This window comes from Dryobates pubescens, chromosome 25 (assembly GCF_014839835.1).
Source record: "Dryobates pubescens isolate bDryPub1 chromosome 25, bDryPub1.pri, whole genome shotgun sequence".
NCBI classification, from domain to species: Eukaryota; Metazoa; Chordata; class Aves; order Piciformes; family Picidae; genus Dryobates; species Dryobates pubescens.
This window is the reverse complement of record NC_071636.1, coordinates 11,935,156-11,961,337: the sequence shown is the minus strand read 5'-3', so window position 1 is coordinate 11,961,337 and position 26,182 is coordinate 11,935,156. Positions and strand designations below refer to the sequence as shown.

Genomic DNA, 26,182 nt, shown 5'->3' with positions numbered 1-26,182 from the left:
AGAATTCCTTCCTAACATCCAATCTTAATCTACTCATTTCTATTTTATGTATTCACTGAGAGAGTCATTAGCCATTGGAATGGACTGCCCAGGGAGGTGGTGAAATCACCATACCTGGAGGTGTTCAAGAGGGGATTGGACGTGGCACTTAGTGCCATGGTTTACTCATGAGGTCTGTGGTGAGAGGTTGCACTTGATGATCTCTGAGGTCTCTTCCAGCCTTGGTGATTCTGTGATTCTGTGCTATAGTGTGTGTGCATACACACACTGATATATACTGTATTCTGTGTGATTAATGGACATGAAATGTCAGTGAAAGGGACTTTGGTCACTCCTAGCTTTTGTTTGTTCATTAGTTTTGGGGTTTTTTGCTGTTGTTTTTTGATAATGGGATGAAACAGCAGGGGGAAGGAAGGTCCTACATGCAAACATTGGTTTATGGCTAAAAAGCAGGATCATAAGCTGGTGTAAATTAATGTACCTTTACTGAAATCATTAGAATTGACAAGAGTTTGCGTTCTACTGATGAGAGGGTTGGTTGAGCCACCAGCACAAAGCTGTGAGTAAATATTAACTCTTTGTATAACAGACAAACATAATGTGGCTAAGTCCTGCTGATTTCATTTAAGTAATTACTTAGAAATATTTAGACAAACTGTCTCTTCAAAACAATGCTCAAATCCATCAGTCCATTTCAAACCTGTACAGTTCTAACAGTAACTGCTGCTGTGATGCATGGAGAATTTCCCCTGGAACTAGTCCGTGTCACAGCTGCATTGTTTGGTTTACATCTGCAAGACTGACTAAGGGTTTAGTCATCCCTATGAGGAGAGGCTGAGGGATCTGGGGCTGTTTAGCCTGGAGAAGAGGAGGCTCAGAGGAGACCTTATTGCTCTCTACAACTTCCTGAAAGGAGGTTGTAGACAGGTGGGGGTTGGTTTCTTCTCCCAGGCAACCAGTGGCAGCACAAGCTGCACCAGGGGAAGTTTAGGCTTGAGGTGAGGAAGTTCTTCACAGAAAGAGTAATTGGCCATTGGAATGTGCTGCCCAGGGAGGTGGTGGAGTCCCCATCCCTGGAGGTGTTCAAGGGGGGATTGGATACTTGAAGCCATGGTTTAGTTAGTCATGAGATGTTGGGTGACAGGTTGGACTGGATGATCTCTGAGGTCTTTTCCAATCTTATTGATTCTATGACATACTACTACATTCTATGGCATCTCTGAGGTCTTTTCCAAGCTGGTTGATTCTGTGATTCTGTGATTTTAGGAATATTTAAGGATTTGTTTTGTTGAGGTTTTCTGTTTGTTTGTTTTTTCCTTTTCTGTTGTAGAATATGTCAAAGTAAAACATAAAGTTAAAGGGCTTTCCTCGTTGTGAACATTTGTGTGGTTTCTTTTGTCCTACAGTTGAGCTAAAATTTAATCTGGACCAGTATGTCAATAAAAGATACCCAGGTCTGGTGAAAATAGTGCGCAACAACAAACGAGAAGGACTGATTCGAGCCAGAATCCAAGGCTGGAAAGCAGCAACTTCTCCCGTTGTTGGATTCTTTGATGCTCACGTTGAGTTCAACACTGGCTGGTAAGTCGGTGGCTATTCCCACAGGCAGAGCACCACTGGGACACTCTGCTCTGTATTCTCAAAGGCTGTGAAGGAGGTTTGCTTAGCAATGGGGAAGCTGAAAAACGAGATGGCTGTAGGCTGGTGCTATCACATCAGCAATTACTTTGGAATGATATTCTTGATTATTGCAATATTGCTGAAAATCTCCTGCAATGGCTGCAAGATCCATAAAAAATAAAGCTGTTGTGCCTGCTCTGGTATAGCTCAGTGGAGAAAGAAGCAATTTAAACCACAATGAATATAAAAAACTCTAAAACAGTCAAATGGGGAGACACCATTAAGGATGCTCTGGACTGGGGGCAGTAGGTGGTGTTTTTTTCAGTCTTTTTACCATTTTCTCTTTTCTTCTTAGAAACTTGAATACCAGTCTGATCTCCTCATAATTTTTCTTGCATTTACATTTGAGGGAATTGAATTATTTCCTGCATTTTTAATGGGGCTTGAAATGAGCATGCCTCTCCTCGTCCTCTTTATTTTGCAAGGGAGGAGTAGTGATGTGGAGAGCAGAATTTTGGGCTTAATGGGCTGGATCTGCAGTTGGAGTAAACCTTTGCAGCACCACTTAGTGGTCAGTATTTGCATTCCTGAGAGACAGGACTGAAGGAACGAAAACTCAGCTGAAAACGGACTGCTGGGACCCTTTGGTGTGTGAAATGTGCGTGTTCCAAAGATAGGCTGGCACTAGATAGTGATGATGCAGGGCTATGGTGGAGCTGATTATGCTCTGCAGTTCTGGGAGATATCCCCAAAATAAACCTAAAAATAGCTGTACTTACAACCAGAGAGAAACTTAATTGCAAAGGAGTGGAGTGTTTATTTTTGTACATTCATGAACATCTTCAGGAAATGGAAGATGCAATAAAAGAGGCCTTGTAGTGCACCTGGTTTATATTCAACCCAGTGGCCCTTTTTTCTTTCCCCAGGACTTTGAAAGGCCATAATAGCAGTTGTAGTAATTTTCTAGGAGCTTAAGAGCTGGTTTAATTTATTTAGTTAGTTTTAAATCAACCAGACCTTTCAAACCATTGCAAATGTTCGTGTAGGGTAATAGCAGCTATTGGACAACATCAGGGACTGGGGAGAGCTTACTCTGGGTGCTGTTCCTAGTGCCTGCCCTGCCCAAGCTGCAGTTTTCTGAGCCTTGAGGAGCATTTTGTAATAATTTCCTTAAAGGAAGTTGAGATCTTACTGATGTTCTCTACCCAGAGAAGCTAGGCAGTGGTGTCAGTAAGCAGGAAAAGGGGTTTGTGGCTGCTTTTTTTGGTTTGTCTGGAGGGTTTTTCACCCTTTGCATTAATGTCAGAATGGGTTGTAATCAGCCCAGCAAGAACCCAGACTACTCAGTAAATGAGAGTGTGTGTATACCTGAGATAAAAAGTGTTTGCATTTACTGCACCCTCCCTGGTGTATTCTCCTCTCAACAAGTGTGCTTAAGTCTCAGTAATACTGCTGAGCCAGGCAGTGCAGCTGCTTTGAGACCACTTGGCTTCTGGAGTAGCCACAGAGGATGAGCGAGAGTAGCAAACGTGCACCAGAAGCATCACATATTCCTTTGTTTCAGAGCTGCACATGGAGCCTCAGAGCATTCCCTCCTGGTGCTTCTCCTGCTCCCCGCCGGCTCTGAGGCTGCTGACAGTTATCTCAAACCTTGTTCTACCCATTTCTTCCTAGTTTTAATTCTGTCCACCTGTGCACATACAGTTGCCTGTCATCTCAATTCTCATCTCATATTCTTTTACTAGGAGGGACTGGAAGTCCTTCCATCTGGACTGCTTGGTTTTTTCCTCCCCAGCTGAAAATTACCCCCACTCCATAACCCTTTAAACTTGGTAGTCATGCAGGAGTATCTTGTTAAAGTACAGCTGCTCTCTTCTCCCACTAATTCTCATCTTGCACGACTATCTCCCCCCATTTCCAATGTATACTCATGTATTCAGAGGCCACACGGATTGCTGCTACACAAAACTGTCTATGGATTATTTGTGAGGCAATTAAAAAGAAGTCAATTCCTTTAGCACAGAAAAAAAACACCCCACCAACAAACCAAACCCAAAACACATTAGTTTTCTGTTTGGTGTGTGTTGCCTCTAAAAGTCAGGTACCTGCAGTGCAATTTTAATCTTCCAATCTGTGGCTGCTTTACTTGCCTAATCGGTTGGCAGATTAATTCATAAAGAATCAGAGAAGGATTTCATCACTTTCTCATGAAATATGCAGGACTCTGACAACAAAAAAGGCTTTCCTTTAAACAACAGTGGCCCCATTTATGGCTGAGCTTTTGCCTTGTATCGTGCTGTAGTGTTTTACAGGCTCTCACGGCATTACTCTCCAGGGACACTTCTTGTAAACTAAAATACAATCTGGTAGGAGATATAGATTATATATATAAAAAATACTCTACAACCTGCAGGTCAAATTAACTACTGAATTATTTATTTTGTTCTTCTTAATTGCTGCTTTTTTGCTGCTCAGGTGTTGAAATGTATTAGAGCAGAGCAGAGATTTTCTACTGACCCCATCGTGGGAGCCAATACTGCCGCTGGGAGAGCAAAAGCAGAGAGGACTAGCTGAAAGGGAGGCCACTACTGTTCATTCTCAGATGGAATTTTAAATTGAAATTGCATGCTAATGCATGTGTACAGTTCATAGGTAAAATTCTACCTGTCTTGCAGTAGAACCTTGTCTGGTTTTAATGGTTACTTAGTGTCAATAGGAGTCAGCATCTAGAGCCTGCAACTCAGATGAACCACTAGGTATGAAAAGCTCCTGTATGTTCCTCTCTGAGGGCATATTTCAGCTTGTCCAGTTCAATTTTCCCTTCAGTCCTCTGAAGACTCCAGCATTCCTGCTCTGACTTTTGTATTAATTCCTCCCTCTGTGCATTAAGCAACAGGCAGCAACACTGAGTACAGACTGTTGCAATCCTGGCTGCTAATTGTGTTACAGAGGATGCAAAGCATTATATAGACTCCTGTCTTAGAGAGATGGGAAAGGGTAGCACGACAAGGAGAAGAGAAATTCATTAGAAGAGAGAGAGTGGAGATGGGGTGTTAATTCTCTGGGTGAGAAAAAGGACACATTGAGTGAAGGAGAGCAGAAATCAGGCAGAGCCACAATATATTAGCAGCCATAAAGAGGGTGCTAGGAGCCATAAAAGAAGACATAATGATATAGTATTATACTTGCATTCTATCTTAGGAATTGCTTTTGCTCCTATCACAGAGGTATCAGAGACTGAATAGAGTTATGCAGTACTGTAGTAATTAAAATTTTGCCAGACAAAGAGAGAGTATCAATAAGGAAGCAGTGGTGTAAGAGGATTTAATCAAAAGATTTCAATATACCAAAGAGTCAGAGGGAGCCTGACATTGTAAAGAGGACCTGAAATATAAACCTAGTATCTATCAGATTGTGCCACACACATCCTATTATTATGGATTATCCCTGAAATTGGCAGTGTTTTAAAAATATAGAAAACTGGTGTTTTAATGAACTAAGAAAAGGACCTAAAGATCAAGATCCTTAGGTCTATGGATGAGACTTGGCAGATGCTATTTTATCCTGTTTAATTTGCTGTGGTGGCTGGAAACAGTGGATTCTCAGGAAAACATGTAAAGGGAAAAGGAAGTTTATTCCCTCCTAATCTACTTATCTCAAGTAGTCTGTAGCAGAGGCATGGTTATGCTTTTGTAGGGCAAAGCCACAAGATTTTTGCCCCTCCTGGGATCTCCCTGGTTAATATTTTCATGCAGTGTACTGGAGGCCAGTCTCTACCAGCAGGTAAACACCCCATCCTCTCTGCTCAATCTCAGGTGGCTCTTTGGGGACCTGGCAAAGTCCAGGTGGTTCTTTTCTTCTAGTGAGAGGAGCATTGAAGGTAAGCATTAAATTACACTTGCAGTCCATCTGTGCAGTCCCTCCCATCTGGAGGGTTCAAGCCCATCACTCCTGCTCAGGACACGGTTCATTGCAGCATCCCTGGTGCCATTCTAAGTTTGACCTGGGAAGCTTTATTTATGCAAATGCAAAGACCTGTGTTTATTCAGGGAGTTTTCCCCCATCCAAAGCCTCTGCCATCACTTAGGATCAGTTTGGTAACTTAATGGAACACAGGTTTTAGATAGCAAAAGTGAGCTAATATTATCCAAGGGAAGCATGTGACATAAGCCATGTGGCCCTTTCAGATACATGGGGCAATGCCAGCTCACATACAGAGGACATGCCAGAAAAGCAACTTCAACTATTCATCTACCTAAACAACCTAGAGTGTTCACTGAAGCATCCTCATTGCTTTTCAGTGGTGCAGAAAAGAACTATTCAGATTTGGCAGCCAAAGAGCTGATCTTTAACTCTCCAGCAGGCATTTAGGCTGCGTTCGCTCCATTCCAGCTGGGGGCTGCAGGCCTGAAACCTCCCTGGGTGCACAGGACTGCTGATAGAGATGTCAGGTAGAGCAGATGGAGAATTTCTTTCTCCTCTTGGAGACCAAGGAAGGGAATATGAAATTTATCTTTCTTTCCCCTTTTCTTTAGTTCTCTGAACACTTATTTACAGGAAAGGCACTCTGCATGAAATACTCTTCGGTTGGCCTCAGTGAAGAATTATGGATGTCAGTAGACCTGCTTGTCTGCATCTGATAAATGTATATTGGCTGTGAAATGTGAGGTAGTGTGTAAAATCACATGCAAAAGAAGCTTTCAGTTTACATAGGTATTTTTTTATTTCCATTTCTATGTTAAGTTCTCACTTCATGGTACCTGACAATGGTACATCTAGAGTAAAAGAAGGTGTTAAACCCACTGAACCATAATATCTAGCAGATGAGACCATCTTATCTTCCTTCAGTCCTTGCAAGACAAATAAATAAATAAATTAATAAAAATTGCCAAAGGGGGGAAAAAAGCTTGGGTAATCAAAAAGCTTGGATTAAAAAAAAACCCAAAGCTTGGATTTTTTAATGCTAGTTCTGAATTTTTGATTGGGATGACTATTAAAATAGTAATGGAGAGGAAACAACCCATGCTTATCTCAAAAGACCCCAGTGATCAGGGTATTTGGATACCCACTTAGGAACTGAAGAGAGGCATTTCCCAGGGCAATTCTTGTCATTTAAGAAAGGATTTACTTTTGGCCACGCACATAAAAAGTACTGTTGGCAAATGCCTAGTACGAGAATGCTAATGAAGAACTGAAAATTGCTCTGGGTCTGCTGTCTGCTCCTTAGGTGATGCATGTTAGTAAAGCATCCCTGAAGTTGTGAAGTCTGGTGAAGTAGAAGAGCTGGACAGCAGAGAGCCAGCCTGAGGCATGTGTGTGCTTTCTCTTAGGTTGCCTGTGTTTGTTCCTAGGTTGTGCCTTTTAAAAAGCCTGCTTGAAGTCAGCAGGTGTCTTTATGCATTTAAAAAGGTGCATTATATAACCATGTGCGCTGAGGGGTTCATTACTCACTTGTTTTTATCTACTTTCACTCGGGAAGAAACTGTTCTTTTTTTACCCTTGTGAAAAATCAGACTTCCCCCTTGGCAGGAACCCTCCAGCAACCTGATAAGGATGTAAAACAACACAGATTTTTTTGTTTGTAGTGGTTTCCTGTGGGTTCTGAGCAGTTCTGAACTGGCCCAGTATTAAATACAGAGTGCATGTCTGTTCAGAGGGGGACTTACAGTGGGATTAGAGAAGTGTGATCACACTCTGACCCCTGCCTTTGCTCTCAATCTTCTTATGGGCTTACTCTATACCCTAGGTGAAATTCTGCCTTCCAACTCTTTTCCTACCTCTAATGTTTATCTTGGGAACACTTATTCTTTGAGGCTGTGTACTGGCATTGCTGGAGCTGGAGCTCCCACTGAAGTCAATATGTGTGTCCCAACACCTCAGAAAACCCCGTGTTAATCCAGAAACTGACCCACTGGCAAACAAAGGCATTAAATGCATGAAACAAATATTATGTTTACTGGTATGCTGAAGTGTCTGTGACAGACTGACACATCCTTTCGTTGTGAATTTGCTCCTGAGCAGAGATTCCTTCCATAAGTTCCCCAAGAGAATGTCTTTATAGAGGAGGCACTTACTGAGGCACCTGCTGTGGATGTTCCTCCCAGCACATCCTACTGCCTGTGGGAAGCCCACCAAAAACTCAGGACAGTGACATGCTTTGTGGAGTTTCAACCAAGCACTGCCAATCACAGGTCTGAGTCCTGGGGATGAGACTTCAGCAGTGTGTTAGTTTATTTCTAGAACTGCTTCAGAGAAATAAAACCTGAGTGAAAATATCCCTTAGCCAGTGGAATCTATAGGAGAACTAAATTTACTGTCCCTTCTCTTCTGGCTCTAACCACTCGCCAGCAATCTGTTCAGAATGAGAGGAGGACATTGACAAATATATATTTTTAGAGCTATAGAAAGCAGGAACATCTTACATCACTCAAATTCCAGCCCAAACTGTCTTCTTGGGATTTTTTAGATGAAAAAAAAAAAAAAAAAGAGAGAGAGAGAGAGGTGGATGATGTGAAACACTACTTTAAAAGTAGAATCTTTTGATTATATTTAGTTTAACGAAATCCATCATGTCTATGAATATCCCTGGGAGAATTTTTCCTCTTGCTGCGGTAAATAACTTGTTAACATTATATGCTGCTGTGTGCTCATAAAGTATGCTGGCTCAGATACAAGCTAGGAACCTAATATATTTCCTTTTTTTTTTTTGCATCTATGAAAAATAGAGATGAATCTCAGAATCCACATCTGGCTTAGGTACCTAATCAGGCAGGGCTGAATGCTGCCTCGCTGCCAGCAGTGGCCGTGTGGAATGAAAATACTCCTACAGCATATTGCAGCTCACCAGTATTGCATGCTGAACATACTTGGACTTCAGTAACCCCTTCCACTCTGTCCTTTTAAGTTCTGGGAGCCTCCAGTAACACCTGACTTCTTCAGATGCATTGTGTGTGTGTGTGTGTGTGTGGGAAAACTCAAACAAACAGCAAGGCAATAAAACAGGGAAGGGGAGGAACACTGGAGTCAGTAAAGAGAATAAGTAAATTTACATAATAATGTAGCAGCTTAAAATTAGGAAAAAATTGGAAATGCCTAGGAAAGATTTAATCATAATCCTTTCAAAAACCTGAATCAATTAGACAGAGGCAATATTACCAGCAAAAATTGACAAAGGATTTGATGAATGTGCAGCTCAGCTTCCAGAGACAGATATTGTGTAAGTCCATTGAGCCTAATAGAGCTACTCCAAGGCTGGACTTTGCTGGTAGTGAATAGCAATAAAAACCTCCTCATATATCATGGATTGCCTAAAATAAGCAGTGTAAACACAGACCATTACCTGGTCCTCTTCAAGCTTATAGTCCTTCATTGGCCATTACCTAGCAATCTTGGCAGGCGGAAAAAGAGAGCACAAGCAGTGACAGTGATGCAGAGGACATTGGCAGACTCTGGGATTTAAATGTTCCTGTAGATCTCACTGAGATGAGCGAGAGCTTGGTGTCTGAATACCCCATTGATATTTCTGCTGTCCTTGATCAGGCAAGAGAAGCTATGAAATCTCACAGGTGTGCAGTGTTCAATGAAATCTCTCCCTTCTGAGTTTTGCTAAGTAACAAAGAGCAATTCTGCACCATGTTTTATCTTTCCACCTGTGACTCGAATCCCTCGCTTGCTCATGGGTGGGAATGTATTTGGGAAGTTAGATAAATGTGCAGTTTTCCTGGTCCTAGTACCTGCAGGGATGTGATTTCCATATACGTGGATACAGACATGAAGAAAGTCAACTCCAGCGTGTGGTGGAGGGGTGGAAGGTTGAGAAAATGAAGTGATAGAATCATGGAAGTTCCAGTAGTTTCATACCAATTCACTCCATAACCTTGTCATGGCATTTTGCTTTATCTGTAACCTGAGGGTAGAGATATCAGCGCTTTTTGAATAGTAATATCTTCAACATTTACACTTCTTGAGTGCAGAAGACTGACACAGAACTTGCAGCACGTTGACAGCTTTCAGCTGCCTCAGATTTCATCAAAGTTCAAAATCTGTGATTTGAAACCAACAGATTGGAAGAGATTAATGACATTTCATCATGTATTTTGATCTGACTGTTGTATTGCATTCCACAGATTCCTTCTTGTGCCATTCAGATGCAAAGCTCCGAGACAGGTGTTAATAAATGTAAGCGATAAACCAGGGAAAACAGAGGAATTCAGTCAACTGTGGAGTGACAGGAGTAGTGTGTTGATGGCTGGTGTGAGAGCAGTGTAAGAGCTGGGACTGGATTGTTCTTGTTTTGAAGAAAATGAGGACCCAGATTAGCATTTCCAATACACAAGTATCAGAAGAGCGCAATCACAAGTACGGTTAAGGGCTGAAAATCAGAGTGACTGTTAAATATTTTCTCCACATTCTTTCTCTAACCATTATTTGGGATACACTTCAGCAGTCCAATTTTAAGCTGTCTTGCAAAGTAGCAAGTTAAATTCCCTTTATATTCAAAATAGGCTCCTCTGGAACATTATTAATCTCACCTATTTTCAGTGCCTATGTTATAATGAGAAGCGTCTTACTATCACAGTGCCAGCTTCTGCCTCTCTCTTGAGAATGAAAGTTTGAGGCAATTACCTTGTATGTGGGGGGTCTATTGCAGACACCTGACATTAAAAGAGAAGAATTCCTTGAATCTTTTAGCTTTTGCATAACACAATCTCTATCTACCCTTCAAAGTAAAATACTTGCAAAAGGAGAATAGGAGGAGGAACTGTAGAATGAATATGGAAACTCCAGGGTTGTTTTAATGATGATGCTTAAGCCATCTCGCTTTTTATCATCACTAACATCCCTATAATTGAGGACTTGGAGATGTGGTGACCATAAAACTGTAGCTGAGAGATAACAATAGTTTTAAAAACTCCCAACCTTTCCTTGTTTGTCATAGACCTATTTTCTGAATCAGGTGGTGGTGAATAAGAATGGCAGAATTTGATTCTTCCAAAGAAACCCATTTCCAGATTTCAGAAGGCATGCCGTCAGTTCTCCTGCCTAGCAGCACAAAGCCTAGAAATCAGATGCAAACATCATAAACTTGTGCATGCTGTGGGACACACTGGGTGCAGCTGTGTCCTTTGATGTGCAGCAGGTCTCACTGGAGGATGTAATCCCTCTGCACTGTGACCTCCCCACTGCACTGAATCTGTTGAAACAATGCCCAAGGGCTTCTGGAGTGGGCCAGCTCTTAAGATATTGCTTGGTTTGCAAGGGAACTCAAGAGTTGGTTTTGTAATGAGGCTTCTTCTGCAAATGCTCCACATGGACAGAGATCTGCTCCACGATGTTTTTTCTCTCCATGACCACAAAGAGGATTCTTTTCAGAGTCATACAGTTAGTGACTTCATTGTTTGGTATGTTGAAAGCCTTTATTTCAGAGGCCAGAGGAGAGTGGAAGAGCATCCTGCTGATCTTATGCCCAGGACCTAGCTACAGCCCAACAGGGAGGTAACTGATTCATGTGGAAGAGGGGTGTCTGGCAGACATCTCAGTTATTCTTCTGCCTGTAGGCTGATAAGCAGAGATAACATCACAGAAAGAACAAAGTAGATTCATTTTTTTTTTTCTACATTGTTCTCTGCTTTGCTGGAGTTGCAAGAGTTTTTTCTACTGTCTACCCACTGGTTTCTAAATCAGTTAGTTCCATAAATATAATCTCATATCAAAAACAGAAGAGTGGATCACATTGAGTCTTTATGTGGGTGCATGAGTTTGGCCTAAAGACCATACAAGTTGGGATATGCAATCATGTGCTGCACTGTCCTGAGTCTCTCTCAGTTGTTTCTTGTTTCATAGAAATAAATAGATAAAAGTTCATCTCCTTTGAGTCTGGGGTGCAGTTCTTTAACTGCCAGTCCAAAGGAGGGGGGAAAAAGTAATAAAAAAAAAAAGAGGAAAATGAAACAACATGTGATCCTCCTGACTAAAAAAATATTATAAAGCCAAAAAGGTGCTGAAAAATCTGACATGAAATCCTCGGGGCTGATGCACTTTTATGGTTCTGTGAAGGTCTTTGGTACCTTCCAGGACTGGGATTTGACAGTAGCAGTACTGTACCAAAAATTGTAGGTGGCAGGCAGTAGTAAGAGAGACCTGAGGCCACTCCAGTCATGAGAGACACATTGATTTATTCCCAGAATAAATCAAATAAAGCAACAAAACAATAGATGTTGCATACGAGATGAGCATCTCTTTCATAACCCTTTTGGCCAGGGGGAATTTCTGCAACTTGCAGTGTTGTTCTTCTCTTCACACCAGTCTTCTGATCATCCTTTTTATTAAAACTTCCATGCTCTGTGTTATTGGCACCCAGCTGATAAATTCAAATGTCATTTTCCTAGAGGAATCCAAGTAAAACTAGTTTAACTCTCTTTGACTTCTCTCCAAATGAAATGCTGTGACACATTGTCTTTTTGTCAGCTGTGCTCTTATGGTACATTATTTTTTGATGGTTTATTTGCAGTTAAGTGGCTCATCATCAATACCCAAGAGGTTTGCTGAATCTATGCATTTTTCTACTGACATGGGAGGGGTAAAAATGAGAGGGGAAAAAGCAGTACACAACCTCATGTAAGCAATATGGAGCCTGTATATGTGAAAGACAAATATTTGGGCTGTATTCAAGTGCAGAGAAATTGCTTTCTTCTTACAGAACAGCTGAGAAAATTTATTATGGTGAAGATTGAAAACAGAGCTTGAATTCATTTCCTAACTTGTCCCTTTCTGTTGGCCTACAGAAGAAAATACACAGTAACAAACTAAATATACCAAACAAAATATAAGGTAACAAACTGGAAGCCACAAAGTAACAACTGCCTTTTAACCAACAACAAAAGCAAAATGAGAAAAGATCAGTGTTCAAATCCTGTGACCTCTGTGAATCACAGCAAACCCCCTTTCCCTTAAAGACACATGCTGGAGCTCTGCAAAACCGTCAAAGCTTAGTTCAAGGGGAAAGACAGTTGCAAAGCAGTGAACTGGTTTGTGTCTAATACTGCTTTGAGAAGTGCTTTCCACCCTTGTGTAAATCTGCTGCCTCCCTGGGTCAGTTTCTCTGTAACTCCACAGCAACTTCAGCCTACCTTGGTCAGAAATGCATCCTTGCACTAAAACTTTTTACTTCCCTGAAATGCTTTGGGATGCAGCTTCTGCTGAAAGCACGTTGATGTTAAAGCCTTTTGAAATGATGGCACATTTCATACAGTTCACTGCTTTTGCACCATCTGGTAATTGAAATCTTCTCATCACCAAAGAGGTTTTAGGAGGCATAACGCAGCCACGCTTGTCATTCAAACTAGATCCGATGGGGTCAGTCCTTAGGAAACAAGATTAAACCTTTGAGTAACCTTCAGATTCATTCAGTCCCCGGTGTGTGTTTTGTTCTTCAGGCTTTGTCAGCAAGAGCCGGCATTTAATCACTACAGGCATCCTGGTGGTGTAGCTGTTAGCAGTCCATTTAGCTACTCTGGGCGATAGCGTCTCTCAACACCTGTCCCTTGCAGAATGAATTGACAGTCTCCAGGCCTCAGAATAAGTGTTCAGTAAAATTTTGTGTTATTAAACTCGGGTACAGCTTCGGGAAGGTAATAATTCATGTGCTGTTGCTATGCGAGGTATCCCACACCAAGTTCCAGCTCTCTTCAGTGTCTAACAGTGAGGTGTGCTTGATCCTGCTCCCGTGGCCATCTCGTTGGGTTATGGCTCTGGGTGTTAGAGAGCTTCATTTTATCAGACTGCAAAGCAGGACCTGGGATTACTGGATGGCTGTCAAGCATGTTGCTGTTTTTATTGTTGCCAGGGTGGAACCTGCGCTTACCCGGATCAAAGAAGATCGAAAGAGGATCATCTTGCCAGCAATTGACAATATCAAGTACAACACTTTTGAAGTGCAGCAATACGCCAATGCAGCCCACGGCTATAACTGGGGCCTCTGGTGCATGTACATAATCCCACCACAGGACTGGCTCGATAAAGGGGATGAGTCAGCTCCCATCAGGTAAATCTCCCATGTGCTGTCACTTTGGTACTAGCAATACTTCCATCTCAGCTGTCTGCCGAGGGGGGATTTAAGTGAAGCAAAGCTATAGGCTTTGTAGAAGGATAGCAAAGTGAAACTGAAGAGAACAGATGGCTCTACAAAGCTGTGTCACATCTCAGAGCTGCACCCCAATGTACGCAGGAGTGCATGTGCTCTAGCTGTGATTGTGTGGTTCAAGCTCATATTGTAGCCACTAGAAGGATCTTTTTCATCTATACCTTTTGTGGGATTTTTTTCCTAATGGAGCAATGAGCCAATGAAAAGTTGTGTGTATGTGAAACAAAGGTATTTTGCATGGCATGACAAAGAGGCTGGCTTCACTTTTCATCTGTAGGCAGCACTCTTGGCCATCAGCCCAAGCCAGAGCTTCCCAGGAGTACTAGTAGGAGATGTGTTAGCCTTGCCTTGTCTGAGAGTTGCTCTTTTTTACTGAGAACTTTGCACATGTTCTGAGCTCTCCTACTGCATCAGTTTTAAAATGGAACTGGACTGCCTACTGTCAGTTTGGGGTTCGGTGTAAGGCAATGTCTTAACTTACAGAAATGGAATTTTTCAGGGAAATAATGTTTCAGGAATTGTGATAGTGTTTGAGAATTGTTACAGTGGGAAAACAGGAACTGCTAAGAAAAGAGGCTTGCCTTCCTCTTCACTTGAAAATTCTCATCTCCTAGCCTTTCATCTCCAGGGCAGATGCTTGTTTAAATGATAGGTAGCCATGGCACAGGATCTGTCCCTCATAGAGTAGTATTTCAATTCATATTGGAGTAAGCATTGCAAATTGCACTTAGGTTCATTCCCATGCCCTGTGACTGCAAAACAGAGCTATACAGCAACATTAACCTTATTTACCACAAGACAACACAGTCCTTCGTCACTGACCCTTTGCTCAGCCTGAAACCTCAATAAGCAGTGAAAGTAATTACTTAGGAAATCAGTTTTCCTGGATGACTTGTGCAGCTTTTCTCACGTTGTTTTTAAAGTGCAGATGTTTTATATTTCACTCAGCCCTGAGAAATAGTTTATTGATGAAGGAAAATTAATCAGCCAAAGCTTTCATTCCAGAAATCATGGTTTCAGTCTTTTATTCCTGAAAGGTTTTGCACACCTCATTACTTCCAGTTTATATGTGAAATCACTCTATTAATTTTCACATGAGTTGTTCTAGCATTTGAGCATCTTCTGTTCTGGAGCCAACGATCACCTATCAGATAAGACTGAACCTCAGCAAGCTCTTAGACATGATTTTTAGTGACAGTAGCTGGTACACTCCTTGAAGTGTGGAAGCTGCATCTGCAAACCATTTTGGACAATTCTGCTACAGATCCTTTTAATAGAGAATAAAGAATCTCATCCCTGTAATGCTGGGATTGAAGGATGGGGTTTTTTTTCAGCAATACAGGGTGTGATTTACTGTGGGCTTTCCTCAGATTTATATTCAGAGTCTTGCCAGAGTTAATACTGACACCAAATTGGACTGACACAGAAGTGAAAAAGGTCCAAACTCAAGCACTGACCAGTCTTGAAATCTGGTGCTTGGTGTCATGGTTTAGTTGATTAGGTGGTGTTGGATGATGGGTTGGACACGATGATCTTGAAGGTCTCTTCCAACCTGGTCTATTCTATTCTATTCTATTCTATTCTATTCTATTCTATTCTATTCTATTCTATTCTATTCTATTCTATTCTATGTAACTAGCCCCTGAGAGCAGCAATTTTATTCTGAACCCAAGTGAAGAAACCCTCCAATTCAGCAGTGCAGAAACTGCCCACAGACAGATGAGACACACAGCATGAGGAGAGTGCCCAGCCCCTGCTGACAAATATTAGGTGCACTGAGATGTTGTGATTACAGAAGCATCTCTCCAGAAAATGAGGAATTACATGCCCTAAAATGCAAAGACATCAACACTGACCCTTGAAGCCATATCTGTCTCCTTGGGAATCTGTGCTTTGAAGGCAAGGGAGAAGAGCATCCACTTTGCAGACACACTGGACTGGATTCTGATGGGCCTCTGAAGCAGTAGCCCCTGGATGGGTTTGCTAAAGCATTTGTGCTGTCATGTGAAGCCTGCCTATAGAAATACAATGCAATTTTGTGACTGTTGAGGGATATGCCAGCATAACCTGGTCTAGATGAGGATGTGCCTGCTTACTGCTGGGTGAGTTGGATGAGCACCCTTTAGACCTTCCTTCCAGCCCAAACCAGTCTATGATCTGTGATTCTATGATAATGGAAAGAGTAAATGTGTGAACATTGATGATGAAAAGGACTGGGAAGCCTGTACTTAGAAATGAGGTTTGAAAGCATCTATGATTGGAACTTAGTAGCTGTGAAAAATTTAAGTTACATTTTCAAAAGGAAGGGGAAGTCAGACTAGTGAACAAAGCTCTTCAACAATCTCTGCTGGTTTGCTACAGATTTTGGTTTTGTAACCAGCTTTCCAAACCACTGCAACCATGATGTCTGTTTCAGTCCAGTTTGCAAGGCAAGCTAGTCCTCACTGGTGGTGTTGGGAATCCATGTGTCTGTTCAGCGCGTTCAGAAGATTGCAGGGTAGTTCATCAGCTTGAAAACTGCGAATTCAGGTAGTCCTTGCTGACATTGTTCCTCTTAAAAGTCTTCCTTTGCCATCCACTTCAACCAACAGTGGGTTGCTTTTGTGTCTCTCTTTGTGTTTTGTAGAAGAAAAGGCAAATAACTAATAACCCTATGGCTGGTTTTTGTGGTCGGTGCAGCTAAATACTTCCTCTCAGATCTACAATAGGATTAAAGATATTCAGTGCCAAAAAAAAACAACCCCAAAAATTAAAATACATACCCAGGTATCAGTGAGAAACAGAGCCTTGGTATTCCTGATGTTTCTGTTGTATGAATTAATATCTTTGATCTGCAGATCTGGCTGAGACATTTAGAAAGCAGTGTCCAATTCCTCTTTTCTTCTGAGATTACAGAACAGATGTGCTTCCTTCTTTTCTCAGAAGTTTTCTGTACAAAGCCTGATCCTCTGCTTTCTTGAACACTAACAGCAGTGTGATCCTACTCAGAGCCATGCTGACAAAGAGCAGGAACTGTCCTTCAAGCCAGCAGGGCACTGTATTGGCAGTCATGTCAAGTGACACCACGAAATGTCAGATCAGCTGTTGTGGTCCAAGTGACAAAGTGGCCCTAAAGTGCAAAGAAAGGGAAAGAAACAGCAAGAACAAGGTGTCAGATTTTGGGAAGATTTCTGATACAGTTTGAAGATCATTCTTCTATTGTTCTCCCCCCATTAACACTCTGAAATTCAGAGCAATTGATGTTCCCTGAATCACTTTCTGCAAGCAACCCATTTTGCATGTTTGACATTTGAGATCTAACGTGGAGATTTAAATGAGGGTTGCTATTTTGACATGCTGTGTCCATCACACAGTTTCCCATTTGTGCTTCTGAGAACACACTGCCCAAACCCCTCCTTATCATCTGGCAACAAACTGTGTAACAAAAGATCCTATTTCAGAAGCTTTCTGATGAATTTGACTATGCATTGAAACAAGCTGGGGGGAGGTTGGTTTGGTGTTGTTTTTTGGTTTGTTTCCTTCTGTATGCAGAAGATATTACTGGGGTTTGGGACAGCCAGGCAGGTTTCTGTTATCCTGAGCTCTGGCTCTGGCTGTCTTCCCTCACCTGCCATGATTATGATGGACTGCTCTGTGTTTGATTTCTTGATCTGCAGCCACTAACATTAGAGTCATTAGTCAGCCTCACTCAGCCAAGCACTGCACAGCTCTCCCTGTTATCTTCCTCCAGCAGCACTGGTGCATTTCAGTGTTGCATATGTTATTACTTACTGCTTTAATATGCCATAGCTTGGTACCAGTAGGAATGTGTATGTGCATGCATCAAAGCAGCCACTGCAGAAAGCACGTGTCTCACTTGGGTGTATAAATTAGCATCTGCTATGGACACAGAGGAGTGGTTTGTGCTGCCTGCTTCAGCTGGAAGTCTGTGTGCCCGTCTCATGGGCAGGTCTGGCATAGTGATGGTGATGCAGCCATGTTGGGTCTTTGCTGCTCTGGGAAGAAATTCATCTGTGAACCTGAGCTTAGGTAGCAGTATTTGTAAAGTCTTTCAGGATAAACCATGCATTCATGTCATAATAGAACTGGTGACTGTTTATTGATTAATTGTGGCCATCTTTTCAATTGACAGAATCACAGAATGTTAGGGGCTGGAAGGGACCTCAAGAGATCATCTAGTCCTGCCAGAGAAGAATCACCTAGACCAGGTCACATAGGAACTCATCCAGGCGGGTTTTGGATATCTTCAGAGAGGGAGACTACACAACTCCCCTGGGCAGCCTGTTCTGTCACCCTCACAGTGAAATAGTTCTTCCTCCTGTGTCCATGGAACTTTCTATGCCTCAACTTCCACCCACTGCCCCTTGTCCTGTCATTGGGCATCACAGAGCAGAGCCTGGCTCCATCCTCTCGGGACTCACCCTTTACGTATTTATAAACACGAATGAGGTCACCCCTCCGGCTCCTCTTCTCCAAGAGCCCCAGCTCCTTCAGTCTGTCCTCATAAGGAAGATATTCCACTCCCTTAAGCATTTTTGTGGATCAGTTGCTGCCCCACAGGAGCCTGTAACAGAACAGATTCTTTTCCCTCACATCCTGCTTGTTCAAAAAACCCCTATATTTCCATATAATATATTATTCTATACCCCTGATGTCCTTCCTTCCCTAACCAAGCACTCTGGGTTGCTTTTCTCATGTGCCATAGTCCTCCAAAGGGGTTAACAAACCTTCCCATCATTAAGTTTGTCAGATTTTCTCTTCTAGCTCATAAGCAGCAAATCTGTCCTTGAGTTCTGTTCTCACAGCCTGGTATCCTGCAGAAGATATGAGCTGTAACAAAAAAATAATGTTTATGCAAGTGCCACGAGAATTACTGCACTTATCTGTCAGGCCAGGGGTAAGAGGCTGCTTAGGCACCTGCATGCAAGAAACATTGTCCCAGGAAAGGTGGAAAACTCAGAGATATGGATTGGCTACAGCAACCCCATGCAGCGCTACAGGCTGGGGTCAGAGTGGCTGGAGAGCGGCCAGGCAGAGAGGGACCTGGGGGTGCTGCTTGACAGTAGGTTGAACATGAGCCTGCAGTATGCCCAGGTGGCCAAGAAGGCCAATGGCATCCTGGCCTGGATCAGGAACAGTGTGGCCAGCAGGAGCAGGGAGGTCATTCTGCCCCTGTACTCTGCACTGGTTAGGCCACATCTTGCGTACTGCATCCAGTTCTGAGCCCCTCAGTTTAGGAAGGAGGTTGACTTGCTGGAACAAGTCCAGAGAAGAGCAACAAAGTTGGTGAGGGGCTTGGAACACAAGCCCTACGAGGAGAGGCTGAGGGAGCTGGGGTTGCTTAGCCTGGAGAGGAGGAGACTCAGGGGAGACCTTTATGCTTTCTACAACTACGTGAAGGGAGGTTGTATCCAGTTGGGGATTGGTCACTTCTCCCAGGCAACCAGCACCAGAACAGGAGGACACAGTCTCAAGCTGTGCCAGGGGAGGTTTAGACTGGATGTTAGGAAGGAATTCTTCATAAAGAGAGTGATTGGCCATTGGAATGTACCGCCCAGGGAGGTGGTGGAGTCACCATCATTGGGGTGTTTAGGAGGAGACTTGATGGGGTGCTTGGTGCCATGGTTTAGTTGATTAGATGGTGTTGGATGGTGGATTGGATGCGATGATCTTGAAGGTCTCTTCCAACCTGGTCTATTCGATTCTATTCCATTCCATTCCATTCCATTCCATTCCATTCCATTCCATTCCATTCCATTCCATTCCATTCCATTTGAATCTCCTTCTCTTTCTCCTTATCCCTGTCCATAAACATTTATGCTTATATATTGATATATAGTTATATTTGTATTTGGTTTTATCTATTGGTGTCTGAATATTAGCAAGTCATTTGTCTTGGAAATGTTGTATGCTCTGAAGCCTGTTCTAAATGTGACCTGATTGCATGTATACTGACCTTAACGCAGGAGGAGAAAGATGCACAAGGGAGATGAAGCCTTACTGCATCACGTGCAGTGTGTCAGTCTTGCTCACCCCTTTCTCCTCCACTTGTTCTTGACAAAGCCCTCAGGCACCGTCCTTCAGCTGTCAAGGGGATGAGGGGGATGCACCTGGCTGGAGAAATGGGCAGGGTCTCCTGCTGGTTTCCTGACAGTTGTGCTCTTGGACTTCTCACTAAAACAACATAGTCATGTCTCAGACCTACAGGAACTGGTTTTCATTTCTGGCCAACCTAACTTCTGTTTCTGGTACCCCATTCCATAACAGGCACTGCCTTCTTCCATACAGAACCTCTTTTCTCTCATAGCCACCTGCACTGTACCTGCTGCAGCAGAAGGCAGGGAGGCAGGCAGGGAGGGAGTGCTTACCACCATCAAGCACTGCACTCTCTGCTTCCTCCCTTTCCCCAGAGTACTACCCAGAGAAATGCCTCTCTCATGTCTCCCTTGCTACAGCCATGCCATCAGGTAATCTCTACAAGCTGACTATGCTGTGTCTTTCTCCAGTGCAGAATCAATGCTGTGTTTTAAGGTTGTAGCTGCAAAAAAACCCCAATTTTGCTGTGTTTCCCACATTATCATTTGAGGGTTGCTGTTGATTATAATGAATGCTTAGAACATCCTCAGCTGTGTTAAAGACTATTCCACAAATAATTAAGTTTGCCAACACCTTAGAGGTGTTGGTAAAAATAGTACACGTCTGACTGCTGTTTTGTGACACCTTCCTTTTAAGATGCTGATGTTGTACTAGAAAATGCATGACTGAAAGAGAAAGCTCCTTTTATATGAAGGTGTGGGTTAGGTTATATTGCATTCTGAAGCTGTGAAATGCTAAGAGCATGCACCTTCTCCCTTGCTGCCCCTTGGCTTCTGAGCTCTGTTTTTTAAGATGTGCTAACACAGTTGCTTTTGCTCACCTATCCTTTTCTGACTTTAAAGGGAAGTCTTTGCTGCACTGCACTAAAGTAGCAGCTCTAGTGGAGTTTTTCAGGTGCTGAAAGAACCCAGCTTTTTGGTGAAGAGTTTGGGGTTTTTCAAAGTGTTTGCAGTATATCAATGTAACACTGTAGTCCAGCACAAAATTATCCACCTATATACTTAAAGCACTTTTAGAAGCAAATCTGAGGCTCTCATGCTGCTGAAGCAATCCTCAGACTTTTACCCCATATTATTATGTGTGCTTCACAGATGGTGAAACAGAGGCAGAGGGAGGTGACTCACTGAAGACCAGATGAATGACAGAGCTGGGAATAGAGTCAGGGTCCCTCAGCTCACAGCACTGTTACCAGTTCACTGGTCTGTGCAATTGTATTACACTTAGTTTACAGTTGGGTCAGTCAAAGCACAGAGAAGTTAAGGGCCTGGGCTTGATAAGGACTGAATGCCCAAAACCTGATGGAAGTGTTGAACATGCGGTGTGCAGAACTTTCAACACTGTGCACCATAGACAAGTTCTTCCATCACATCTGCATGTGGCCAGAGCAGAGCCACAGGCTTTACAGTTCAGCTTCTGGGGTTGCAGCCCAGATGCTGTGCAGAAGACAGCCGGATTCAGGTAGAGAAAGGCACTGAGAGGGGCAATTTTTGACTGGCTTCCTTCTGCCATTGCACTGATGTTGTTGCTCATTCCTGAAAACAGGAAATTTTTCTGAATAAGCCATGAAGGCTTGTGAAGTCTGCATCTGAATATGTCTAATGAGAAGAAATAAAAACTCGAAGAGAGAGAGGGAGCTGCAAAAGGCAGTCCTCAGCAGCATTCATTTGTGAGTGGTGATTATGTAGTTGCATCTAAAATGTATTTCCCACCCCATTCAATTAACAAGTCAGTGTTTTAATAGACAGAACTGACAGCTGCAAAAATCCATCCCCCAGAGAGAGAGATTTCAGCACCTGAGAGCAGTCTGCAAAGCCTACTGGTACCATTGCTCATTAGGAAGGAAAGAGAAATGTCCTCAGGGGAGCATCCTACTGCTGTAAGGAGCTGCCTCCAGATGATTTTTTTGTATGGCTGGAAAGAGAATGAATCTAAACCCAAACCAGCAGCTTGCTTTTGCAGTTATGCCTTAGCCTTCATCCAGTGAAGCCTGCATTTAGCTTTAAATAGATAAAAAGGAAAATGAAGAAATTGGAGCGTTTTTCTACCCTTCCCCCCACCCCTCCATCTCCTTCCCTTTTTTATCATGGTTAACACTTAAGAAATACCTAAATTCTCTCAAAGGCTTCTTTCATTTCAGAGCTATTGAATTCATATTCTTCTTTTTATTTCAGTTGCTAGACCAAATTTATTCATTGGGAGCCTAACATATGATTTCCAGTGACACAGGATGTGACAGTGGAATGTAAATAATAGGTCTACAGGAGACCTCTCAGCCTTTTTAGGGAAGTCTGTCTCCAAGCATGGCTGTAGGAACTATAAGCAGGAAGGTGCATTTGACCAAATAACTTGAATTTATAGATGCCATCCATCTTGCCAAGGTCCTGGTGTATAAGTATATGCCTCAGCAGAGGGTGGACATGGCCAGCCAGGAATACCCTAGGCTAGCCAAAAGGCTTCTCAAAAAAACCAACACCAAACAGAGAAATGCTGAAATTTCTTGCACAGTCAAAAAGGGCAGTGTGGGGTAGAAGAGAGATCCAAGCACTGAGGGTGCTGATGGTGACTGCTGCAGTTTCTTTGCAGAGTTTGTGACATCTGGCTTCAGTTTCCTCTGGCCTTTTTGATTGAATGAGTGCAGGGATCTGTCTGCACCAGAGTGATCTGTGAAAGCCAGACGTTTGCCTTTGGAACCACCATTGGATCTTGTCCTCCCAGCTCACGAGCCAGGGGATGCATCTCATTCTGTAAGGGGAGAACATGAGAGTTAATCAAGCTATTTCAGCTTCTTTGTCAGAAACAGTGACAACCAAATGTGTTTCTATCAACAGCAGCCTTTTTCAATTCTGCAGAGAAAACATGAGGGGGATAGTGTGCACTGCAGGAATGGTCTGAGGAGCTGCAGTGGCTTCCAAACTGAGAAAAAGTGTAAGGGAGAGATGCTGAAGCAGTACCAATAATGTGAGTTCTACAGCACAGTCCATTGCAGATAGAAAGAGCAGTGCTTCAGCAAATGAACCTTTTCAGGGGTACCAAGCAGTTCATGCCATGGGCTGGGCTGTGCTCTGCAATGTTTGGATATGCATCAGGCCCAGGAGCAGAGAGATGTTTTATGCCACCACGTCATGACCATTTGTTTGAAGCCTTTTTAACCTTCTGCTGTAGAAACTGCTGATGAGAAAAATGACCAGATTTGATGACACCTGCTGCTGCCAGTGGGTTCCACCAATCCATGGGCTAAAAAATGTGTTCAGGGCAGTTTTACACTTGTGTATGAAACTGCCTCAGGAGTATGCATCTTAGGCAAATACCTTGTGAATAGCTTTCTCTACAAGAAGCAGGCAGGTATCTGGGATGAGACTCTTGGTAGTGGCAGTATAAAATCAGTGCATTGCAAAGGAAACTTCTTAAAAATGGGTTTTAGCTATTTTCCATCATCTTTGTTTCTATAGGGCATTTCCATGGTGTATCTAGGTATATATTCAGGCCATAGATAAAGCATGTTCTGTTCTACCAGAAAATAGAAAATTGGCACAAACTAGAGTTTTCCTGATGCATTTCTATGATAGCCCTGTTAGGAACGATGTTGTGTCTGACAGATGGTCCAAAATTGCTTCCCTTTCAGTGGAAAAGGGACCACAACTCATTCCTCTAGCACAGCTCCAAAAGTGTTCAGTCTCTCTAATTATTTTCTTGTTTTCCTGATTCAGCTGTCTGGTCTGTCAGGACTGCAATAGGTGGGCATTCTGTCCCTAGGGCTTGGGCACATCCTGCAGATCAGACTGCAGGATGACTACCCTAATCTTGCAGTTAGCACTTGTAACCCTCAGCTGAATTGGAATTGGTCTCTTCTCTCAGGCAATTGGCAACAGAACAAGAGGACATAGTCCCAAGCTGTGCAGGGGGAAGTTTAGGCTTGATCCTAGAAAGTTCTTCACAGAAAGAGAGATTACCCATTGGAATGAGCTGCCTAGGGAGGTGGTGGGGTCAATGTCCCTGGAGGTGTTTAAGAAAGGACTGGATGAGGCACTTAGTGCCAGGGTCTAGTTGATTAGCTAGGGTTGGGTGATTAGTTGGACTTGATGATCTTGAAGGTCTCTTCCAACCTGGCTGATTCTTCAATTCTGTGATTCTGATCCTGTGAATTGCAAGTCAAAGTTTGTGTTTCACCTTAAGGTTAGTCAAGTTTACATTTAAAAGTTGTTGGCTACAGTTGCAAAACCTGAATTCTAGCAAGGCAAGGGTTGTGCCCAGTACCCAGATGAAGGGAAAGTGGGGAAAAATGAAAGTAGCAAATGTCACTAGCTTGTACTGCAAAAATGAGCATGTCCATGTGGTAAATCATCTCAAAATTTGTTGCCATGTAGTGCTGCTCAGTAACAGCTTTCAGGTTGCTTTGTAAAGGAGAGCAAAATCATAGTTTCACATGGGAAGAAACTGATGCTCAGAGAAGGAAAATGATTTCTGTGCAATCTTGAAGGTGGTCAGTGGTAGATCTGAAGGCAGAATCTCTTAATCTGAACATTTTTCATTACTTAAAGACTGACCTCAGCTAACATAGAAGTGGTAATCATGGAACACGAGCACAAAGGCTGAAATTTATCTGCTAGAGCTGACCTCAGGAAGTCATTTGCCAAACTTCACACCATTATCAATCCATGGCACTTGACATGCACTTATTTTTAGCATATGGGTAAGGGGAGCCCTTGTTTCTGACAAAGTTTATGGGGTAGTTCTGTGTATTAATCTTCAAATAAAATGTTGTCTAGTTTTTGTGCTAGTCTATGAGGTGGTGAACTTGAGATCCAAATGAACTTGAGATCCAGCACGGAGTTTGTGTCTGTGAAACAAAGAAGAAACATCCTGCATGGAGTCCTTGGCTTCACATTTTGTGTGTGTCTCACAGACAGCTGGTCCAAGCATGTCTGGCAGTGTGTTAGTTATTTGGGTGGTTCTAGCCCTCTGTCCAGTGGGGGATGAAGTGCAACGTGGTTGCACGCTGCTGCATAAATTCAAAATGTCAAGTTGAAGACTATGAACTGTTTTGCCTATGTAAATGGATGAAGTGATTTCTGTAGTAGCTAGTCAATGACTTATTTTTTTTCTTTACTCTCTCCATGCAGGACACCAGCTATGATTGGCTGCTCGTTCGTGGTGGACAGAGAGTACTTTGGTGAGATTGGCTTGCTGGACCCTGGTATGGAGGTCTATGGAGGAGAGAACATTGAGTTAGGCATGAGGGTGAGTAACAAAGAGGCTTTGTGCCATGTTCATTTGCAAAGAAAGGCTGGGAGCCTGGGGCCTAGATGACCTGCTGCCTGATTGATAGGCTATTACTCTGAAGTAATTGATAGTTCAACACTATCTGGAACTGACAGTCCCAGTAAATGAACATTCCTGGCCTTGGCATCCTTGAGAGAACTGGTAACAGTCAGAAATATGGTTTATTGGTTCATTCTGTCAGTGTCTGAATCCAGTGAGACAGATTTTTGCCTTTCCCAGTAGCTCTGCTTGTGCAAACAGCTACGCTACATCTTCGAGTGCTCACTGCAGCCAGATGACACTTGTGTGTTTCTGGCCTAGCAGAGGCAATACCAACAGAAAACTACGGCCAGGCTGGTAGCAGTTGGTTGCAATGTTCTACACACCACACATGGTGAATGCTGTGATATTTAAAGGGTCTCCATTACAGAATAAGAACTACAGGGTACAAGTATTCCATCCTGATGGATAGGTCAGTGCAAAGGGTGGACAGATGACTTCAGGACAGTGTCAGTCCACCCTGCTCTTCTTGACCTATAGGAGGCTTGGTATTCGTGATCCTTGAACCCTTGTTTCCAAGGTGGTGGTTGATAACAAGTCCTCCTGAAGTCCAAGGAACGTGTCTATGCCTAGCATTTGAAAATTGAGCCACTTAATGTTGCATGAACACAGTTTCCTCATTATAAAGTTGACTGTTTAATTATTTTCTCATCACTCTTTCTCCCTGTTTCACAGTAACACGTTCCTGGTGCATGTAATGTGCTCATTAAAGCATACATTCCGCTCATAGTGAAACACTGAACATCAAATTAGTCCATTCTTTATCTGACTCTCTTTTTCTGCAATGGCTACAAACTCCTTCACACCAGTGGGCTGTGGAAGAAGGTCACTGCAGCAAGAGTTTATTTTCACATACGGGTGTGTATTTATTATTCCAGCATCACAGGAGGGAATAGGTTTTGTAATGGGACTGTGTGAATACACTGCTTATACTTTAAGGTTCAGAATTCACACAGGGGACAGAAAAACTGCTACCACAAATCATCCAATTTTCCTTAAGAGGGT

General features: G+C 42.8%; 1 protein-coding gene across 2 annotated transcripts in view; it reads left to right on the top strand.

Annotated features, from left to right (window-relative positions):
* The window catches only part of GALNT9 (polypeptide N-acetylgalactosaminyltransferase 9), a 175,208-nt gene that overhangs the window by 57,235 nt on the left and 91,791 nt on the right, over positions 1-26,182 (top strand). For both annotated transcript variants that reach the window (XM_009911015.2, XM_054172907.1), the window contains exons 4-6: positions 1,407-1,581; positions 13,466-13,663; positions 24,979-25,096. In XM_009911015.2, coding sequence (XP_009909317.1) covers positions 1,407-1,581; positions 13,466-13,663; positions 24,979-25,096 — 491 coding nt within the window. The remainder of the gene's footprint in view (positions 1-1,406; positions 1,582-13,465; positions 13,664-24,978; positions 25,097-26,182) is intronic.